At 52.0% G+C, this 18,071-nt stretch overlaps 1 protein-coding gene across 1 annotated transcript; it reads left to right on the top strand.

Annotated features, from left to right (window-relative positions):
• Positions 1-69: 69 nt before the first annotated feature.
• Positions 70-17,442, top strand: AKAP8 (A-kinase anchoring protein 8). Its single transcript, XM_046671687.1, has 14 exons — positions 70-350; positions 2,446-2,484; positions 3,902-3,934; positions 4,439-4,715; positions 5,134-5,614; positions 6,111-6,240; positions 6,483-6,529; positions 7,656-7,689; positions 9,577-9,664; positions 11,626-11,767; positions 12,138-12,231; positions 12,692-12,822; positions 13,859-13,954; positions 15,750-17,442. The coding sequence occupies exons 1-14, from the start codon at positions 332-334 to the stop codon at positions 16,218-16,220; spliced, it is 2,082 nt and encodes a 693-aa protein (XP_046527643.1). The 5' UTR covers positions 70-331; the 3' UTR covers positions 16,221-17,442.
• The last annotated feature ends 629 nt before the right edge of the window (positions 17,443-18,071 follow it).

Here is an 18,071-nt window from a genome sequence, read left to right as displayed (position 1 = left end):
ACTGTGCGGACGGGTGGGGTGCGCCTGCGCGCGGGACTTGGCGCGCTAGGTGCGCCTGCGCCCCAGTGGCGGGAAGGAGGGAGAATGCGCCTGCGTGCAGCGAGGCCCCGCGGCCTGACCAAAAGTCCCAAGATGCTGTGATCGCTGATCCCCAGCAACCGGAAGGCCCGCTGGGGCGACAGGGGTGGGCCCGCGTGAAAGCCAGCCAATGTTAGCGCGCGGAAGGAGTGACGTGTGCGCTTGGTCTCCACTGGAGGTCGGGAGGTTTGTTGAGCGCATGCGTCCTGCGGCAGCCTAGGAAAAGGGGTTGCCGGGGGGCCGAGACGAAGACATGGAGCAGGGCTACGGAGGTGGGTACGGCGGCCGGCGGGGAGTGGGGCGGGCGGCTGCTGCTCGGGCGGCGCAGCCGCCGACGCGCGGAAGGCCGCGGGCCCGGGCCCGAGCCGGAGTGCGGCCGCCACAGCGCGGCCTGCGGAGAGGAGGCCGGGGCGCGCGCGCCGCCCATTGGACCCCGACGCCGTCGCTCCCGGCGCTGCGTGCGGATTGGCCGGAGGGGCCCGAGGGGTCGGCGGGGCTCGCGGGCCGACGCGCGGCAGGCTTCAGGGGTCGCCCGGGGCCGCTCGGGCCGTCTCTACTTCTCGGGCCCCGCGGGGCGGGCCGGTCCGCCGCCCCCGCGGCTCGTGAGCCCGCCCTCCTCTCTGCAAGACGCCACAAAATGGCGGCGCCGGGCCGGCGGGGCGGGGCGGGGCGGGGCGGGGGCGGGTCTCCCGCGCGGTGCACGTGGCCGCGGCGCGCGCCCCGGAGCCGTGTGCGGTGCGGCGTGGCCGAGGGCGGCCTCGGCGGGGCCGCGTGCCCCCTGCTCTGCGCTGCGGCGCGGACAGACCGGGGCCTGCTCCTGGCGCCCCTGGTGGCCTGCGTGTCCAGAAACAGAGCCTCCTGGGAGGCCTTGGTGGGTGCTGGGCGGCTCGGGCGCCCGCGGGGCCGCCGGAACGTGCGGCGCGGCCCGTCCGGGGTGCGAGGTCCGAGCAGGCAGTCTGAGGGTGGCCGCGGCGGCTGCTGAAGTGGTTGCTCCAGAGGCGGCGGCGTCCGCGGGGACCGGGCGGCGGGAGCTGTGCGCGGTGTCTTCGGGGTGGGAGGAGCTCCGCCCGGCTGCCGGTCTTCCTTCCGGTCCGACTGGTCCCCCCTCTTCGCCCACCTTCCCGCCAGGTCTTTTGGCCAGGTGTCCTGCCTCGCGCCCCACGCCCCCACCCTCCTCCTCCCGGTAAACCGGTCAGGCTCAGATGCTGTGGCCTGCAGGAATCCTGTAGCTTTTCTGTAGGACGTGTCTCAGGACCCGCTCAGCCTTGTCATTGCTCCCTTGGTGGTGGCAGGCACCTAGATCTGGGTTCGGGTCCTTGTTCTTCCGTTCCCCAGCTCCAAGATCTTGGGCAGGTGACGGCTTTTGGAATCTCTGGGTGCAACTGGGCAAGTAGTACCTATTTCAAGGGTCGTGGCAAGGTTACGTGAGTAGCATATGCCACTTAGTTAGACCAGTGCCCTGCGGTGAAGGGGTCACTCGCTGTTAGAGTAGCTGCTCTGCCTTTCTGTTGCACAGATGCGGCTGTGTGGCCTGCAGAGTGCCGGCTTCAGCAGTATGACTTTGAATCAAGTTCCCTAATTTCTGAGCCTTAGTTTCCTAATCTATGAGTGGCATTTGGGAATGACAGCTAATGGGTGCTGAGTGGGTGTCATGTGTTGCCACATAGCTGGCACACGGTTAGTTCTGGGAATGGAGGCAGGGATACATTTTTGCTTCGTAAAGGTGAAGTCATTTGACAGGTGTGGATGGCCGCCTGTTCCCCAGTCTGCTAGGTTCCAGGGACACAGATGAAGAGGGGCGAGACAGATGCTGCCATGGGGAGCTTGGAGGGAAGAGAGTCGCCACAGAGAGAAGAGTTCACTTGGATGCCTTAGGGCCAGGCTGGAGCCCTGGGACTGGAAGGCTCAGGAGCATTAGAGGCTTCCTATCACATAGAAGTGAGGCCTAGAGAGGCATAGTTGTCTCCAAATTCTGGAGTTTGTTCCCAGTTATGGGGTCCTCATGGCTGCTCAGTGGGTGGGCCAAACTGGGTATCGGGGGGATGGGGGACTGTGTCCAAAGGCCAGGCTAACTGGTGACTCATCCTGTGTCATCCTCAGTTGGACTGAGGCTTAGGCCAGTGTCCCTCAGCCGTCAAGGGGCAGAGCTGGCCCAGAGACCAGTTCCCTCTCCTCTTTTTTTTGCTTTGACCTCAAGCAGGTGGAGTGTGGTGATGTACTTAGCCTGTTGTGGGCATTTAGGACAGTGCTGTCGTCGTGCTGCCTTCTGGTATGGCTGGCACTGAGGAGATTCCTTTAGGCTCCTCGGAAGCACCCATATTCTGGTGTGAGAAATAGGATCCTAACTCAGAGGTCTTTTGTTCACAGGCTATGGGGCATGGAGTGCTGGACCCACCAACACCCAGGGTAAGTGGGACCTGCTTTTTGGGGAGGCTTGGGCTCCCTGCCGCCCAAGGCACCAGCATGACAGAGCTGTTCCTGATGCTGTCCCAGGAACAGGGGACTGTAGCCTAGAGAGGCTGACATGGGGGTAGGGCTAGTCCAGGGGCTGGGAAACCTTTTCTGTGAAGAGCCAGGTAGTAAATCTTTTCCGCTTTGCAGGCCACACGTTTCTGTAGTGCAAAAGCCACCACAGATGACTTATAAACAAGTGGACGTGGCTGTGCACCAATATTTACTTGTGGGTACTGAAATTTACACATCATATAATTTTCACGTGTCATAAAGTAGCCTTTACTTTAATAACGTGTTTTACTCCAAGTAAATAGCTGAGGGCATAATCGAAGACTTTTACAACTAACAAACTTTATATTTTAGTAGAATTAGACTTAAAAGGTTGAGCAGATACACAGAGTTCTATTCGCTCCTCTAGTATAGTTTCTCTTATTTGTGGGATACATTTGTTACCAGTAATAAACCAATGTTGATACATTGTTGTTAACTATAATCCAGGGTTTACATTTAATGTTCAGTTTCTGTTGTACAGTTCTGAGTTTTGACAAAACTATAAATGATGAATTTTATGTCAAAATTCGTATGTCATGAAATAGTCTTTTGATTTTTTTTCTCTTTTTCTTCCCCAACCATTTAAAAAATTCAAACCCATTCTTAATCTACGGGCAGTACAAAAACAGGCGGTGGGCTAGATTTGGCCAGGCACCTGTTTGCTGACCCTGTTCTGGAGTCTAGATAGGATGCTCAGCGTGTTTGAAGGTGATGAGGTTTTCTGCTTTTTGCCAGCATCTGTTCAGGGGCTGGGACGAGGGTTCCTTCGTTTACTGAGCCTGGGACTTGCCTCAAGCACTGTTGGGAGTGGGGTCACTTTTCACCTGTCACTGAGTTTCTTGGGAGGAGGGCTTCCTTGTCACCTGTCACTTGGGCACATCAGTTTCCTTGCTCAGTTCTGAGGACGCGATTTTCCACTGCTCGATGTACTCTCCATGTTGTCGGTGGTGCCTGAGCTCTGGCTCCTGGTGAGAACTGGCACTTCAGAAGGGCCCTGCCAGGGGGCCTGGCCTAGCTGGTGGCCTGCACTGAACAAGCTTCCTGGGAAGGCCGCGTGCCCTTTTCATTGCCCCGCCCAGGAGAGGAGCCCTGAGTGTGCTCAGCTGAGTGCTCTGTAGGAAAGGAGTTTTACAGCTCAGGGGCCCCAGCCTCTCCTGGCCCTCATGAGCACTGCCACAGCCACCCACAGCCCTGGCCCCATGGGTAGTGGAGTGAGGTGACAGCTGTCTTTCAACATCCAGGCAGGGGTTGGGGGCATGGTGTCTCAGGTGCCTTTGTCCTGCAAACAAAGCTCTTGTGTGTTTTTGTTTCCTCTAAGGTGCATATGGAAGTGGTGTGGCCAGCTGGCAAGGTAGGCCCTTCTGAGGGTTCACGGGTAGGCGAGTGGGCCTCTGGTCAGCCACCCAGAGGGGCTGGGACTCAGGGACCCCTATCTCCCATCTTAGCTGTGCTCACAGCTCTCCCAAAGGCTCAATGGGTTGGGCCTGAGGTGTTGAGGGCTGGGGCTGGCCTCCAGAGCTTGTGGGGGCCGTGGGGGGTAGGGTGGGGTTGTGCTTGTGTCTGTCAGCAGCCCCAGCTGCCATTCCTGGGCTCTAAGCTACGTCTGGCTTTGGGTGGGGAGCAAGTATTCGGATCTGGTACACAGAACCCCTCGCCCAGAGCTGTGGCTGTGCCCCTGCCCTCCTCCTCCTGCCTCTTGTTAGGTGATGTGTGCAGTGTGGGGTGATGCCTGTGGCACTTGGTCTCATGACCCTCTTCTTCCCTGTGGGCAGTGAGTGCTTCTCCCCAGATGTGTCCACCATGGATTGGCCTTGTGGTTGCTGAAGCCCAGCTTGGCTCTTCCTTTCTCTGGCAGGTTATGAAAACTACAACTTCTATGGTGCCCAGAACACCAGCGTTACCACAGGAGCGACCTACAGCTATGGCCCAACCTCATGGGAGGCCGCCAAGGCCAGCGATGGTCTGGCGGCTGGGGGCCCTGCAGTACACTTGGCTTCTTATGGCCCAGAGCCATGCACCGACAATTCCGACTCTCTCATTGCCAAGATCAACCAGCGTTTGGACATGATGTCCAAGGAAGGAGGCAGGGGCGGGAGCGGCAGCAGTGGGGAGGGCATGCAGGACCGGGAGAGGTGATTATGGACCTGAGCCCTTCCCCGGCTTTGTGCAGATGGGAGTGGGCACCCACTTTTCCAGGGAGGGCTCTTCCCTGGCTCCCTCCCGAGCGTAGAGTGAATGAGTTGGGCCAATGTTGGGGCAGAGACATCGTAATAGGACTTGCTGGTTTCCTGAGTGCTGGGGCTTAGGTCACGGCTGTCAGCTAAGACTCCTTATTTCTGCATCAGGCACCTTGCAGACCCTCCACACTCTTGTGGCCGAGTGTTCCACGCCCCTCATTCAGCAATGCTCTGGGGGTTGTGGGTCTGTTTTGCCTTTAGAGCATTCAGGAGGGGTGATGGGGGTTTGGTTTGCTGTTCTGAGCCTGGGAAAGCCAGCGTGGTGGAGGCCTCGAGGTTCCGAGTGTGGTGACAGGCTGTGCTTTCATTGCAGCTCCTTTCGCTTCCAGTCGTTCCAGTCCTATGACTCCAGGCCTTGCCTGCCCGAGCACAACCCCTACCGCCCCAGCTACGGCTACAACTATGACTTTGACCTGGGGCCTGACCGCAATGGTGGCTTTGGCGGTCAGTACAGCGACTGCCGGGACCCAGCCCGTGAGCGGGGCTCCCTTGATGGCTTCATGCGCGGCCGGGGCCAGGGCCGCTTCCAGGACCGAAGCAACCCCAGCACCTTCATGCGCAGCGAGCCCTTCATGCCACCTCAGGCCTCGTCGGAGCCCCTGTCGGCTCCCTGGACTGAGCTGAACTACGTGGGTGGGCGGGGCCTTGGAGGCCCCTCCCCTAGCAGGCCACCATCCCTCTTCTCCCAGTCCATGGCCCCTGACTTCGGAGTGATGGGCATGCAAGGGGTGGGCAGTTATGACAGCTCTTTGCCCTACGGATGTGTCCGGTCCCAGACCCGGATGAGGGATCGGGTAAGCCTTTGCCAAGTTCTAATGTGTCGTCTTTGTTTTTCTTTTTAAACAGCTTTATTGAGGTGAAATTCATATATTGTAAGATTCACTGAGTTTTAAGTGTACAGTTTGACTCAGTAAAAATGTACAAAATCGTGCAACTTTCACCACTAATTTTAGAACATTCTTCTCAACCCAGAAAGAAATCTGCAATTAGCAGTCACTCCTTGTTCTCTCCCCCAGCCCCTGGCAACCACTAATCTACAGATTTGTCTGTCCTAGATGTTTCATATGAATGCCGTCATACACTATGTATGACGTGTTTTGTGTCTGGCTGCTTTCACTCAGCATACAGCTTTTGTGGGAGAGATTTTTCAACTATGTTGCCGTTCTTGGTTTTCTTAAAAGACCGTTTCTGGTTTTGTTCTCTGATCTTGGAAGCTCTCCATTCTTCATTTCTCTGGGGTATCTTAATGGTCCGGGTCAGTGGTACATTGACATATGCTTGTGTCTGTAGCCCAGGAGGAGAGGGTTTGACCACTTCGGCGCAGACAGCATGGGCAGGAAACGGAAGCAGTTGCAGATCTATGATGAGCCGGATGCTAAACAGGCCCGGGCTGACAGCGACGGAGATGTTTCTGAAAACGGTAGGCCTAAGGGGCCAGTAGGCCCAGGTGGGTGTAAGATGGGTCAGTTGCATACTTGGTGCTCTGCCGCCTATTTGTGCAGTAGACGTGCAGGAACTCGAGGGTAGTATGTGTCTCCCATGCTCCCATAGCCCCCATTGTACTTGGGACAGGTGTCGTCCCTCTGGACAGTGAGCTTGGGAGGGTGAAAATGGAGTGAGCCAACTGCCTAGGGGCTGACCCTCTTCCTTTGTGTCTGGTAGATGATGGAGCTGGTGACTTCCGGTCGGGAGATGAAGAATTCAGGGGTGTAAGTCCACTCTTACTGACTAACCTTTGTTTCTAGTGCAGGATCTCTTACTTCCTTTAGCGTTTTTCTCACAAAGAGGTGGTAGCAGTGGTGTGGTAGACTCAACTCTTCCCAGTGAGTGGCTTTAATAGCTTGACTCACAGCTAGGTTTTAAGAGTTTTCTCTTTGTAGCAATCCTTCCCTTCCTGTGTCCTTGTGTGACGCACCCGGCCGCACACACGGGGAGTGCAGTGGCTGTGTGGGCTGAGGCTCCCAGACACAACCTGGGAACTTGCCTGCTGCCAGCTCCGTGCTGGTGCTGAGCTGCTCCACCTCGCTCATCACGGCCAGACCCAGAGCCAGGCCTTCAAGTCGCCCATAGCCAGGGCCCTGCCAACACCCAGGCAGTGAGCCTTGCCTTCCCTGCACGCTCCGCCCCAGGTCTTTGGTAGGGCCTGGATAGCTGGGTGTGGGAAGGCTTCGTCCACGTGCTTCTTGATGGTCAGATGGGTTTGGGGAAGCAGGGAGGGGGCAGGATACAGTGAATTTTCATCCTTTCCAAGGATCTCGCTCACTCCCTGTCTGGCTGGCTTAGATCTTGAGTCTGGGAATCTCTGTATTTGCTGATTTAATCTCCCGTTCGATGCCTAAGGAATGGGCTCTGTTTCAATTTTCAGTTAGAGAAATCATTTTTATCTACCCCTGCTTTTATCTACCCCTGGTAAATATAAGCAAACGGCTTGGGAAACTTGATCAAGCCCATTTTCAGTAAAGGACGTTGGAAGTAACATCTTACAAATTGGGCTTTCTTGATATTTGGCTGATGGACAGGTGCCTGGCGTTCCCACCTGCAGAGCTGTGCAGGTGTATGTTCGCCAGAGGCCGTTCTTTAGCTTTAGAAAGAACTGAAAGAGGGTCAGCGGCGTTAATAAAAAGCATGGTAGCTGTAACAGAATCTCAGAAGGTACCCAGGAGTCGTGACAGCACATGCTCAGCCTCCATCCCACAGCCCTGAGACTTGTCCTAACACACGAGCTGTGTTTCTGGTGGCACAGTGACTCCCAGGTGCTGGTAGGGAGCTGGGCTGGTTGTGGAGAGTTCTGGAAACTCCACCTTACTGCCTGATTTTGCATGTGCCTTTTTTCAGGAGGACGAATTCTTCGACTCGGGGAGGCAGAGAGGTAGGCATCGCCCAGTAACCCTTTGAACTCTCCTGTGTCTGCCTGGCTGCCACTCAGTGCTTGACTCCCGGCTGGGCTTCTGAGCAAGCCTGGGGTGTGGATGTGAGGGGCGCTGGTGGCTCAGGGCAAAAGAGGGGCTGTGGCCACCGGGTGGGCCTTGGTCATGGTGCTCTCTGCTCCAGTGTTTGGAGCAGCACTTGCTGGAAACTGGTCTGTTTGCCTCGCTCACTGCAGGCTTCACAGAGAAAGGGGGATCTCACCTCTGGGTGTCTGCAACAGCTTGCACTCGTAGGGAAGGGAGAGTCAGAAATGCAAGGGAGCAAAGAAAAGGTGCCCTCCAGGTGTCTCTTCTGTTCCCCCTTGGCCAATGCAGGTCCCTGTACTGTTTTCTCCTGGGCTTCATTCTGTCCACAGTTCCCTCAGTTGCCAGCCCAGGGTCGGGCTCTCTGCCTCTGTGTGGCGGGGATACTGACAACTGCAGTGCACATTGCTGTGTGGGATGGAGCTCGGACGCCTGCCCGTGTTGGGAGCTCGGGGCGGGGGAGGCCTGTGAGGTATATCTGGCCCAGATCCTCCAGAGGCGATCATTGCTCAGCAGGTCTCATCATTCCCAGTGCAGAGACCTAAGACTCCCAAGTGGCAAGAGCAGAGCAAAGTTAAACCCCTCGGGGGCACAGAGCAGCAGCTGAGCCAGGATGGCCTTTGAGCTCACCCTGTTCCCATCGTCGGTCCATGGCTGGTTCCCCCCAGTTGCAGCCTGGCTCCGCTCCCATAAACTCTGAAGGCCCACTGCCCCTGCTCCTTCCCTCAGGTATTCAGGCTTAGCCAGCCCTCTGAGGTTCCCCCACCCCATTCATTGTGGTGATTATGTCTATAGCATGGGACCACACACAGCATTTAGTAGCTCTTGCAGCAGGGTAAATGCTAAAGCAAAGGTGACATGTTTATTGCGCGCAGGTCCTGCTACCTACCTGGGATGACTTTGCTATTAAACAGCAGTAATAGTTTCAGGCAGTGACCTCTTGCCAAAAATCCCACACGCCCTTTTGAGAGGCTTCTGAGCAGCGCACGCCGGTCGCCATCTTCGTGGGACAGTCTCGTGACTGGCATCAGGGGTAGGGGTTACAGTTCAGATGCTTATCCAACCTTTTTTCAGTGTCTGGCCCTGAGCCACCGTGACCTGGCCTGGCCTCACGCTGGGATGCTGGGCTGCATGGCTCTCAGAGGAGCTCCTGCACTGGCCCCAGGGGACAGACGGAGGACCGAATGGTCTCTTCCCACTTTTGTTTCTAGGATTGCTTCCCATGTAGCCCTGGGAAAGCCCTAGATTGACAGTTTTGTGAGTGGAAGATAGAGTTCGGGCCAGCAAGGACTGTCAGACCTGCTGAGGCCCTAGTTCAGAGGAGGCCGACGGGACGGTCGTCATGGTCCACCTGGAGGTGGGATGGAGGGTGGTCAAGCGGCTTGCTTTATTTTCCGAGGCCTTCCAGCTGCTGCCTCCTTATCTGGGAAGAATTACTTTTCTCTCTCCTTAAGTGACGTTGGGAGAAGGCCCAATGGTAGGGCACTGGATTGGAAAAGCAGAACAGGGAGGACAGAGCAGGTTGGCCACAGTGTGAATGGGATGGGCGGGCCATGTCCCTGACCCAAGCCATCCTTATTAGCCACGAGGGGAGTGAGGTGACTCCCCTGGGAGCTCCCAAGAGTTCTCATCAAAGGCCCATCCCTGTTGGGAGCCTTTGACAGCCCCTTGGTGCCTCAGGGTGTCTTGACCCTGCCCTGTGAAGGTGGCGGCAGGGCGTGGGGTGCGGTGGCTGAGCGGCGGCCCCCATCAAGGCCCCGGTGTTCAGCTTCTCAGAATGTCTCGAAGGGGCATCTCTGTTGCAGGAGAGAAGGACGATGAGGATGATGAAATGAAGAAGAGAAGGGAAAAGCAAAGGAGGAGAGACAGGATGCGAGACCGAGCGGCTGACAGGTGAGGCGGGAGGTTGGCTGGACCTGGGCTCTCTCAAGCTCTTGAGCTCGTCCGTCTTCGCTCCATGATGCAGGGAGAGCTGGGTTTGATCTGACTCCAGGTGTCTGTTGGGAAATCCTAGTCATGTTGGTGGGAGACAAAACTTGGGAAACAAATGTGGAAGCACGTCCTTGCCAAGGGGTCTATGAGGCCTTCACATGCCCTCCTGCAGGCTTGTGGGGAGTTCCCTTATCCCTTGGCTTGTGTCTGTTAGCTGCTAAGAAGGTGCTTTGGGTGCCTTGTCCAAATCCAGACCACCTCTGGAGTTCGACCTAGCAATCATATACATATAGATGTTTTAGTCAGGATTTTGTGGGGCCGGCCCTGTGGCCGAGTGCTTGAGTTTGTGCACTCAGCTTTGGTGGCCCAGGGTTTCGCTGGTTTGGATCCTGGGTGCTGACATGGCACCACTCATCAGACCATGCTGAGGTGGCGTCCCACATAGCACAACCAGAAGGACCTACAACCAGAATATACAGCTATGTACTTGAGGGCGTTGGGGAGGAGAAGAGGGAAAAAAAAGAAGATTGGTAATAGATGTTAGATGCCAATCTAAAAATAAAGATTTTCATCTCTAAATACAGAAAGAAATGCAGGAGTACAGAGGCCAGAGGCTGTTGGTGTGACCACACCATGTGCCTCTCTCCCTGTTCAGTGATCGTCTGCTGACTAGAAACGTAAACCACTGGTGGCCATGTGAGCACTTGGTTGCCGAGACCTTGACCACACACAGCTGTTTCTTTAGTACAGGTTCTCTTTATAACTTGAGGGGACTGCTTGCCCTTAAGGCTCAAACGGGGTAGTGGTTTTCCTGTGCAAAGAAATGCTTAGCAAAAGAGCTAACAGTACAGTCTGGGAAACCAGTAACTGACAAGTGGGAGCTTCCAAGTGTTATCGAAATTAGTGGGAACTCTTGTTTTTAAACAGATAGATAAGTGATGGCTAGATTAGATCTATTTTCATGCCATGTGGGAACTGAGATGACATTTTTAAAGGACTCTTTAGACTCCACTCTTGTGACTGAGGATCCTCAGAGACTTGGAGAAGTTGTCACAGAGGAGGTGAAAATGCAGCAGGGAGGTGTGAACTGTACATTTCTCTGGTGGCTTCCTGACGGTCCTATACACAGGGCCTGGGAGACTCTCCTCCACGCCTCTCTCATAGGGATCTGCAAAAGCAAGTGTCTTGTGCTTGTCTAGAGATCAGAAGCCAGGCATTGGGGGCCAGCAGAAGTGTGAGTCTGCAGGGGAGGAATCCCGAGTGCCACAGGGCCTGCGCTCTTCCCCGAGAAGGGCCTGAGGCCCCTCGGCAGAGCTGAGGGAAGCAGTGCCCCACTTTGGGGCCTGGGGGTTGCAAGCCACTCTCCCCTTGCTGTATAGCATGATTGTATTTGGTGAGATTTTGGAAGCACATGACAAAGGAACCTCAGTAGATTTTGACGTGACGTGTCTTTACGTTGAGTCCCAGGAGAGAACTGATCTTAGGCTATATGAGTTTTGAATTGTGTGAGGGCTTCAGGAATTCCTCCATAAATTGCGATTGCCTTGTATCACCCTGTGGCTGTAGAAAGAAACACATCTGAGAAGCTATGGAGTTAGGTGCTGGGCCTCCAGGGCAGTGGGCTGGAGGCCTTAGGGAGTCCACAGTTTTGAAAACTCTCCATGTTAGGGTGTTCTCTTGTCAGCTTTTGGGCTAGAAAGAGTGGTATGGTAGTAAATTGCCACATGAGTCATTTTCCAGAAATACTTGCAAGGTTGTATTCCCATTCTTAAGATGGGGAAACTTGGGGTAACTGCTACTCTGATGCCCCATGAGAAGTCAGAAGTCTTGGTTCAGAAATTGCTTCTCATTTCCATTTTAGTTCTAACCAGAGATGAACTGGTTATCCCTGTATCAGTTCTTCTTTTGTTTTGTTTCTCCAGGATTCAGTTTGCCTGTTCTGTGTGCAAGTTTCGTAGCTTTGAAGATGAGGAAATCCAGAAGCATCTGCAAAGCAAATTTCATAAAGAGACACTGCGGTTTATAAGCACCAAACTGCCTGACAAGACAGTGGAGTTCCTCCAGGTGAGGCACACGCGGCCTCCATTATGGTGTTTCCCAGTGATCCTACAGGTGGCAGGTCCCTCCCGGAGAAGGGAAGGGGAAGGGAAGAAGGAGGCCTCCACTTGGAAAAGGCTTCACTTTCCAGAATGACAGTGCAGAAGTCCCCAAGTCAGAGGAACAGCTGAGCTCCAGCCGTTGTAGTTCCCACTCGTTCTGCCCACAGAGCTGCTCGGACAGCCATCTTCCCACCCTCAGGGCAGCTGAGACAAGGCTGCCATCTACTAGGGGCTTGGCAGCCACCCTTAGTGACCTGCGTCTGGTGCAGTTGAGAAATAACCACATGTGCCACCCTTTCCTCATTTCATTTGGTGCCATCCCCCAACCCCTCTAGGAATACATTGTAAACAGGAATAAGAAAATTGAGAAGCGACGTCAGGAATTGATGGAGAAGGAAAGCACAAAACCAAAGCCAGATCCTTTCAAAGGTGAGTTGTGATCCTGGGGTGCACCCTTCCACGTGGTACTAAGGCAGGTGACCGCGGTGTGGAGCCAGCACAGGGCTGCTGAAGACGTGGTATGAAGACTCATGGGAGGGGCACTTAGTGGGGAAAGAAACCCTCAAAGTGTGGCCTCATGTGGATCCTGGCTCTGCAGGCAACTCACCGGAGTGATATTAAGCACTCTGAAGTTTTTTCCTCCTTTGTATGAAGAGAAAGGACCGGAAGGATGAGAAAAGTCTGAAGTTTAAAATTCCCAGGTGTAGAGGCTGGCTGTTCTGACCCCACCGTCCTGCTGGAGGGCAGGCAACTGCCTGTCTCATATTCTGTCCGTACAGAATCCTTGGAGAGGACTGCAGGGAGAACATGTGGGCTGTGTCAAGGAGTGGGAGGAAAGCATCGCTTGTATGCTGTCCCAAACCCCACAAGACTTGTGTTTCATCCACAGGGATTGGCCAGGAGCACTTCTTCAAGAAGATCGAGGCTGCTCACTGCCTGGCTTGCGACATGCTGATCCCCGCACAGCACCAGCTGCTGCAGCGGCACCTGCACTCTGTTGACCACAATCACAACCGCCGGGTGAGTCCCCTCCCGGTGCAGGGCTGCCAGTGGGTGAGGTTCACAACCTGCTGAGGGGCTCTTGCCATATTCCGTCAAGTCTGTCACTTCATCAGTTAATTGTAAGATACATCCCAGTTTCTACTAAAATGTATTGCTTAGAATGGATTAAATACAGTGGCTGAAACTCTCTTGGTTTGAGAATGTTCCTTGTAACCCACACAAGTAGAATGCCCCCGTTGCTGACAAACTGGGTTTCATGCAAGCTAAGGGTGAGGGCCCTTCACAGCAGAGTGACCTGGGGGACCCAGGGTTAAGGGCTGGTTTGGTCCTTGCTAGCTGATGGGGCCTGAGGCTAAAAATTTAGCTATAGGTCAACAAGTTTTTCTGTAAAGGGTACAATTGCAAATATTTTTGGCTTTGCAGGTTAGACAGTAAGTAAAGGAATGGGTGTGGCCACGTTTGGCCTGCAGGCTCTAGCTTGCTGAGCCCTGGTTTAGATCTCTCTCCTTAGTGTACCCATCTAAGAAATGGAGCTATCAATACCTGCCTACCCATCTCCCAGTATTATTAAAGATCAGCCAAAAAGCACTGTATTAAACAAGGGATTATTGTATGCATGTGTCAAGCTGTAAAATAGTCAAATGGTTGGAGTATTGGTACTTCTGCTGTTGAATTTGCTTATTATAAAGTCAATATAACTGAAAAAATTGAATAAAGAAAAAATTTGCCCTTTTCCCCTACCTAGTCCACAAAGCTTCAGATCTGTAAATGTTTGTTTCATCCTGGCCTATACACATGGTACCTGGACATCAGCGGTGTGTCTGCTTTTATCTTTCAGATTATCAGGTTTTCTACAGTTTCAGTCTCAGTTCCGATGTCTCTCTAGTACCTTCTTCTCACACTCTCAGATTCTGGCATTTGGGATTTGCCATAGTGAAGAAAGATATTAGTTGTCTCTACATATGGCTGATCTCAGGGAACTCGATGTGACCTGGCTGGTGTGTTCTCTTGTTTCTCGACATTTTTAAAAGCCCACGTTTGGTTCCCTTTGCAGTTGGCTGCTGAACAGTTCAAGAAGACAAGTCTCCATGTGGCTAAGAGCGTTTTGAACAACAGACATATAGTGAAGATGCTGGAAAAATACCTCAAGGTTTGTGCTTAGGAGTCCAATGGACAGGAAGAGCTTTTGAAAAGGAGGATAAAGTGTATGAGTATGAAATGGTATCCTGAGTGCAGTATGTAGCATTTCTGAGTCTTTTGAAGAATTGAGGCACGTTGGAACGTATCAGGCTTGGGAATTCCACAGCTGGATTTTCTGAGACTCAGTGATTGCCTGGGAGCTCTGGGCTGTGGTCCTGTTTGGTTACTTTGTGCGGTGGTGCTGACTCTCCCACCATGAGAAACCTGCATTATCTATCCATAAAATACTGAGCAAATAATGGTAAGGTGCTTTAAAAAAAAAACCAGGGTAGATGACAATTGTCCAAGAAAGAAACTAAAAAGAGATTATGCTGGCAGAGCCAAGTGACAATGAAATGGAGGATGGAGGGGAGGGAAGAGCCAGATGCGCCACAACTACTGAGCCGTAGTTACAGGAGCAGAGTGAAAAAACCCCAAAGAGGGTGCCCTGGAGAGAAGTCTGGTCGGAAGAGCCCCTGGTTCCTCCTCGGGAAGCTCGTGCTATACGCTCGGTCCCATGACTTCGACCTTTGGGACTGGCAGTCAGCCTCCTGCACAGCCTGACAGGACCTGTTGGCTCTCCTCTCAGTGATTAAATGCTTCAGGACTTGACAATTCATTCCATCCGTTAAAGACATAGAATTTAAATACCCAGTTTAAGAACTATGACAGATGAGTGTTTTACCTTTGTGGGTTAAACAAATTTAAAGTCTCTGCAGTCAGGTGTAGACTCAAGCTTCTAAATACTGTATTTTAAAACACAGTTCCTGATCTGATAGTGATAATGTTTCGTTTATCTAACCTAGAGACAGTTCAAGCATATGGTCGTGAGAAGTTTGGCTTCTGAGAGAGGCAGACTTGAGTTTGAATCCTGACCGGTCGTTGTTTAATATTTTGACCTGAACAGTTACTGATCTTTGGGTCTCATTTCCTCATCTGTAAAATGGGGATAACCCTTGTGCCAGGGCTGTGAGCTTAAATGAAACTAACATTTAAAACAGTTTGAGGCGGGCTGGCCCAGTGGTGCAGCGGTTAGGTTTGCACGTTCCGCTTTGGCAGCCTGGGGTTTGCCCATTGGGATCCCGGGTGCGGACATGGCACCGCTTGGCATGCCATGCTGTGGTAGGTGTCCCACATATAAAGTAGAGGGACATGGGCACGGGTGTTAGCTCAGGGCCAGTCTTCCTCAGCAGAAAGAGTAAGATTGCCAGTAGTTAGCTCAGGGCTAATCTTCCTCAAAAAAAAAAAAAAGTTTTGGGGCTGGCCTGGTGGCACAGTGGTTAAGTTCGCACATTCTCCTTCGGTGACCCAGGGTTCACTAGTTGGGATCCCAGGCGCAGACGTACGCACTGCTTGTGAAGCTATGCTGTGGCAGGCGTCCCACATATAAAGTAGAGGAAGATGGGCACGGATGTTAGCTCAGGGACAATCTTCCTCAAAAAAATAAAAGTTTTAACTTCCTGTTATGAGGCTTTTTTTTTTTTTAATTGGGTTAAGAAATCCTAGGTATTTTGACTTTACCTCATGGTTATGCATTTGAATACAAAGTGCAGAATAGTTCTGGTCAAGCTTTTCTGAGATGTCTTTTCTGCGTCAGGCTCCAAGAGCCTGTAGGACTAACTCACGGATATAGTTTAAATAAGTGTTTCTCTTGTTGATGCTGCCCAACATAAAAACACAAGCTCCCAGCAACCTGGGCCTTCTTCCATTTCTCATTTGGACAGTTCTTTAGATTACACTGACTTGTGTTTCCTCTTCTTGGCCAGGGTGAAGACCCTTTCACCACTGAAGCCGTTGATCCAGAAATTGAAGGAGATGACAATTTAGGAGGTGAGGATAAGGAAGAGACACCTGAGGAGGTGGCTGCAGAAGTATTAGCTGAGGTGATTACGGCAGCAGTGAGAGCAGTAGATGGGGAAGGAGCACCTGCCCCAGAGAGTACTGAAATACTGGCTGAAGGGGAAGGGCCCATGGACACGGTGGAGGCCACCAGTGGTCCCCACCTTGAACAGCTGCTGGAAGTGGAGACACCCTGTGGAATGGTGCCTGAGAAGAGCAACACCGAAGGTGAGGCTGGAGATGGAGCTGCTGAGGCTGGAGGAGAAGCTGCCGAGGCTGGAGGAGCAGCAGAGACCCTGGCAGCAGAGGTAGAAAGCACTGCTCCTGCCCCAGGTGCCACAGAAGCCGAAGTGGAACAAAATGATGCAGAGTCCAAAGATACTCTTCCCACAGAATGATCCTCTTTTCCCTGTTTCAAGGGATGTGATATATAATGCATTGTTCTTTCTTTTTTGGTTTGTAAGCAGTACTAGAGTGTGTCTTACTGGAATATGCTGAAAACTTATTTTGCTGAAAAGACCCAGCCATTTCCTTCAGAAAAGTGTACCTCGCGGGCTTGTCATACAGCGTTGTGCCTCAGTTTGAAGGCTGCAGAAGTTGTCCATTCCCTGAAGCAGCAGTGACGTTTCTTCTTACGTTGCAGTTGAAATCATTAAAGTTGAGTAATTCGATTTTGATGATACTTTACTTGTTAAATATAGCCACTGGCTAAATGCCCTTTTATTATTATTTTTTCTGGGAGCAGCTCAATACTAGGATATATCTTGCTTTATAAAGGATTTTACGTTTCAAGAATTTGCTTTGGCTTCCGTTTTCGACCTCTGCTTTTGTAGCGTACTATATAGTATGTGATTTTCACAAGATGTCGCAGAATCTTGTTACCATGATGGTTCTGTCACATCCATGAACTTGCTCAAAGGCCTGAGGAATCTGACACACCTGCACCATTGGGAGCACACCCACTTGCCCCTCAAGAATGAGGACGCCTTGCCTTGGGCATTGTTTCCCAATCTTTAGTCCTTTGTGAATGACCTTTACAATTTTTTTACCTCATTTGTTTTCCACCTCTGCATTACTTCAGGGTTTTTTCCTTTAAAATGAGTTACTTCTACTTATATTTAAAAAGAAAACTTGATGTCACTCTCGTGAATGAAAAACCAATATAAATTGCTATAGGTAGATGCTATCTGTAAAAACAATGAGTGTAATGAAATAAGCATATTTCATTTAGATAAATACTATTGCTTTGGAGGTTTCTGCGTCTGAGAAAGGAAGGCTAGCACGTGTTAAAGGGCAGCAAGCAACAGTTCTGTGTTCATGTAATCAAAAGAATTGGAAGATACCTCCCTTTTGAGATAATACTGCTGGGTCTGTTTCCCTGTAAACCTTCGAACTGTCTGTCACATTTGGGGAAGTATTGGCCAGTGGGAAATTATTAGAAAAGAGATAGTAAAATATTTGGTGAGCATCTACTGTGTACCAGGTGCTAATTTCCTATAAAAATAAGATGAGTGCTGCTCTCAAGGAGCCTTATTGGAGATGTGAGATGAATATTTATGAAAAAGTCCATATTAGAACTAAAATAAACTCAATAAGCAAGAAAATGGTGACTTTGGATCATTTCTGCTTGTCATTTTTTTTTTTTTTTAAAGATTTTATTTTTCCTTTTTCTCCCCAAAGCCCCCCCCCCCGGTACATAGTTGTATATTTTTAGTTGTGGGTCCTTCTAGTTGTGCTATGTGGGACGCCGCCTCAGCATGGCTTGATGAGCGGTGCCATGTCCATGTCCAGGATCCAAACCAGCAAAACCCTGGGCCACTGAAGTGGAACGCATGAACTTAACCACTCGGCCATGGGGCCGGCCCCTGCTTGTCATTCTTTAATGCTGCATAATGTGGTTTAATCACAGTTGAGTGTGCCCTTTGAAACTTGTTCTCTTAAGGCAAAAATATTGCTGGCATTGAAAATCAGTAGTCTAGGGGCTGGCCCCTGGGCCGAGTGGGTAAGTTCCAGCCTTCCGCTTTGGCAGCCCAGGGTTTCGCCAGTTCGGATCCTAGGCGCAGACATGGCACTGCTCATCAAGCCATGCTGAGGTGGTGTCCCACGTAGCACAGCCAGAGGGACCTGCAACTAGAATATACAACTGTGTACTGGGGGGCTTTGGGGAGAAGAAAAAAAGAAGATTGGCAACAGATCTTAGCTCAGGTGCCAGTCTTAAAAAAAAAAAATCAGTCTGAAAAAGGATAACA

This window comes from Equus quagga, chromosome 9 (assembly GCF_021613505.1).
Source record: "Equus quagga isolate Etosha38 chromosome 9, UCLA_HA_Equagga_1.0, whole genome shotgun sequence".
NCBI lineage: Eukaryota > Metazoa > Chordata > Mammalia > Perissodactyla > Equidae > Equus > Equus quagga.
This window is presented reverse-complemented; position numbering and strand designations above follow the sequence as displayed.

Bases quoted from the DNA above. Each gene is read 5' to 3' on its own strand.
- AKAP8 (XM_046671687.1), top strand. The intron at 5,615-6,110 runs GTAAGCCTTTGC...TTGTGTCTGTAG, and splicing joins AGACCCGGATGAGGGATCGG to CCCAGGAGGAGAGGGTTTGA. The intron at 13,955-15,749 runs GTTTGTGCTTAG...CTTCTTGGCCAG, and splicing joins TGCTGGAAAAATACCTCAAG to GGTGAAGACCCTTTCACCAC.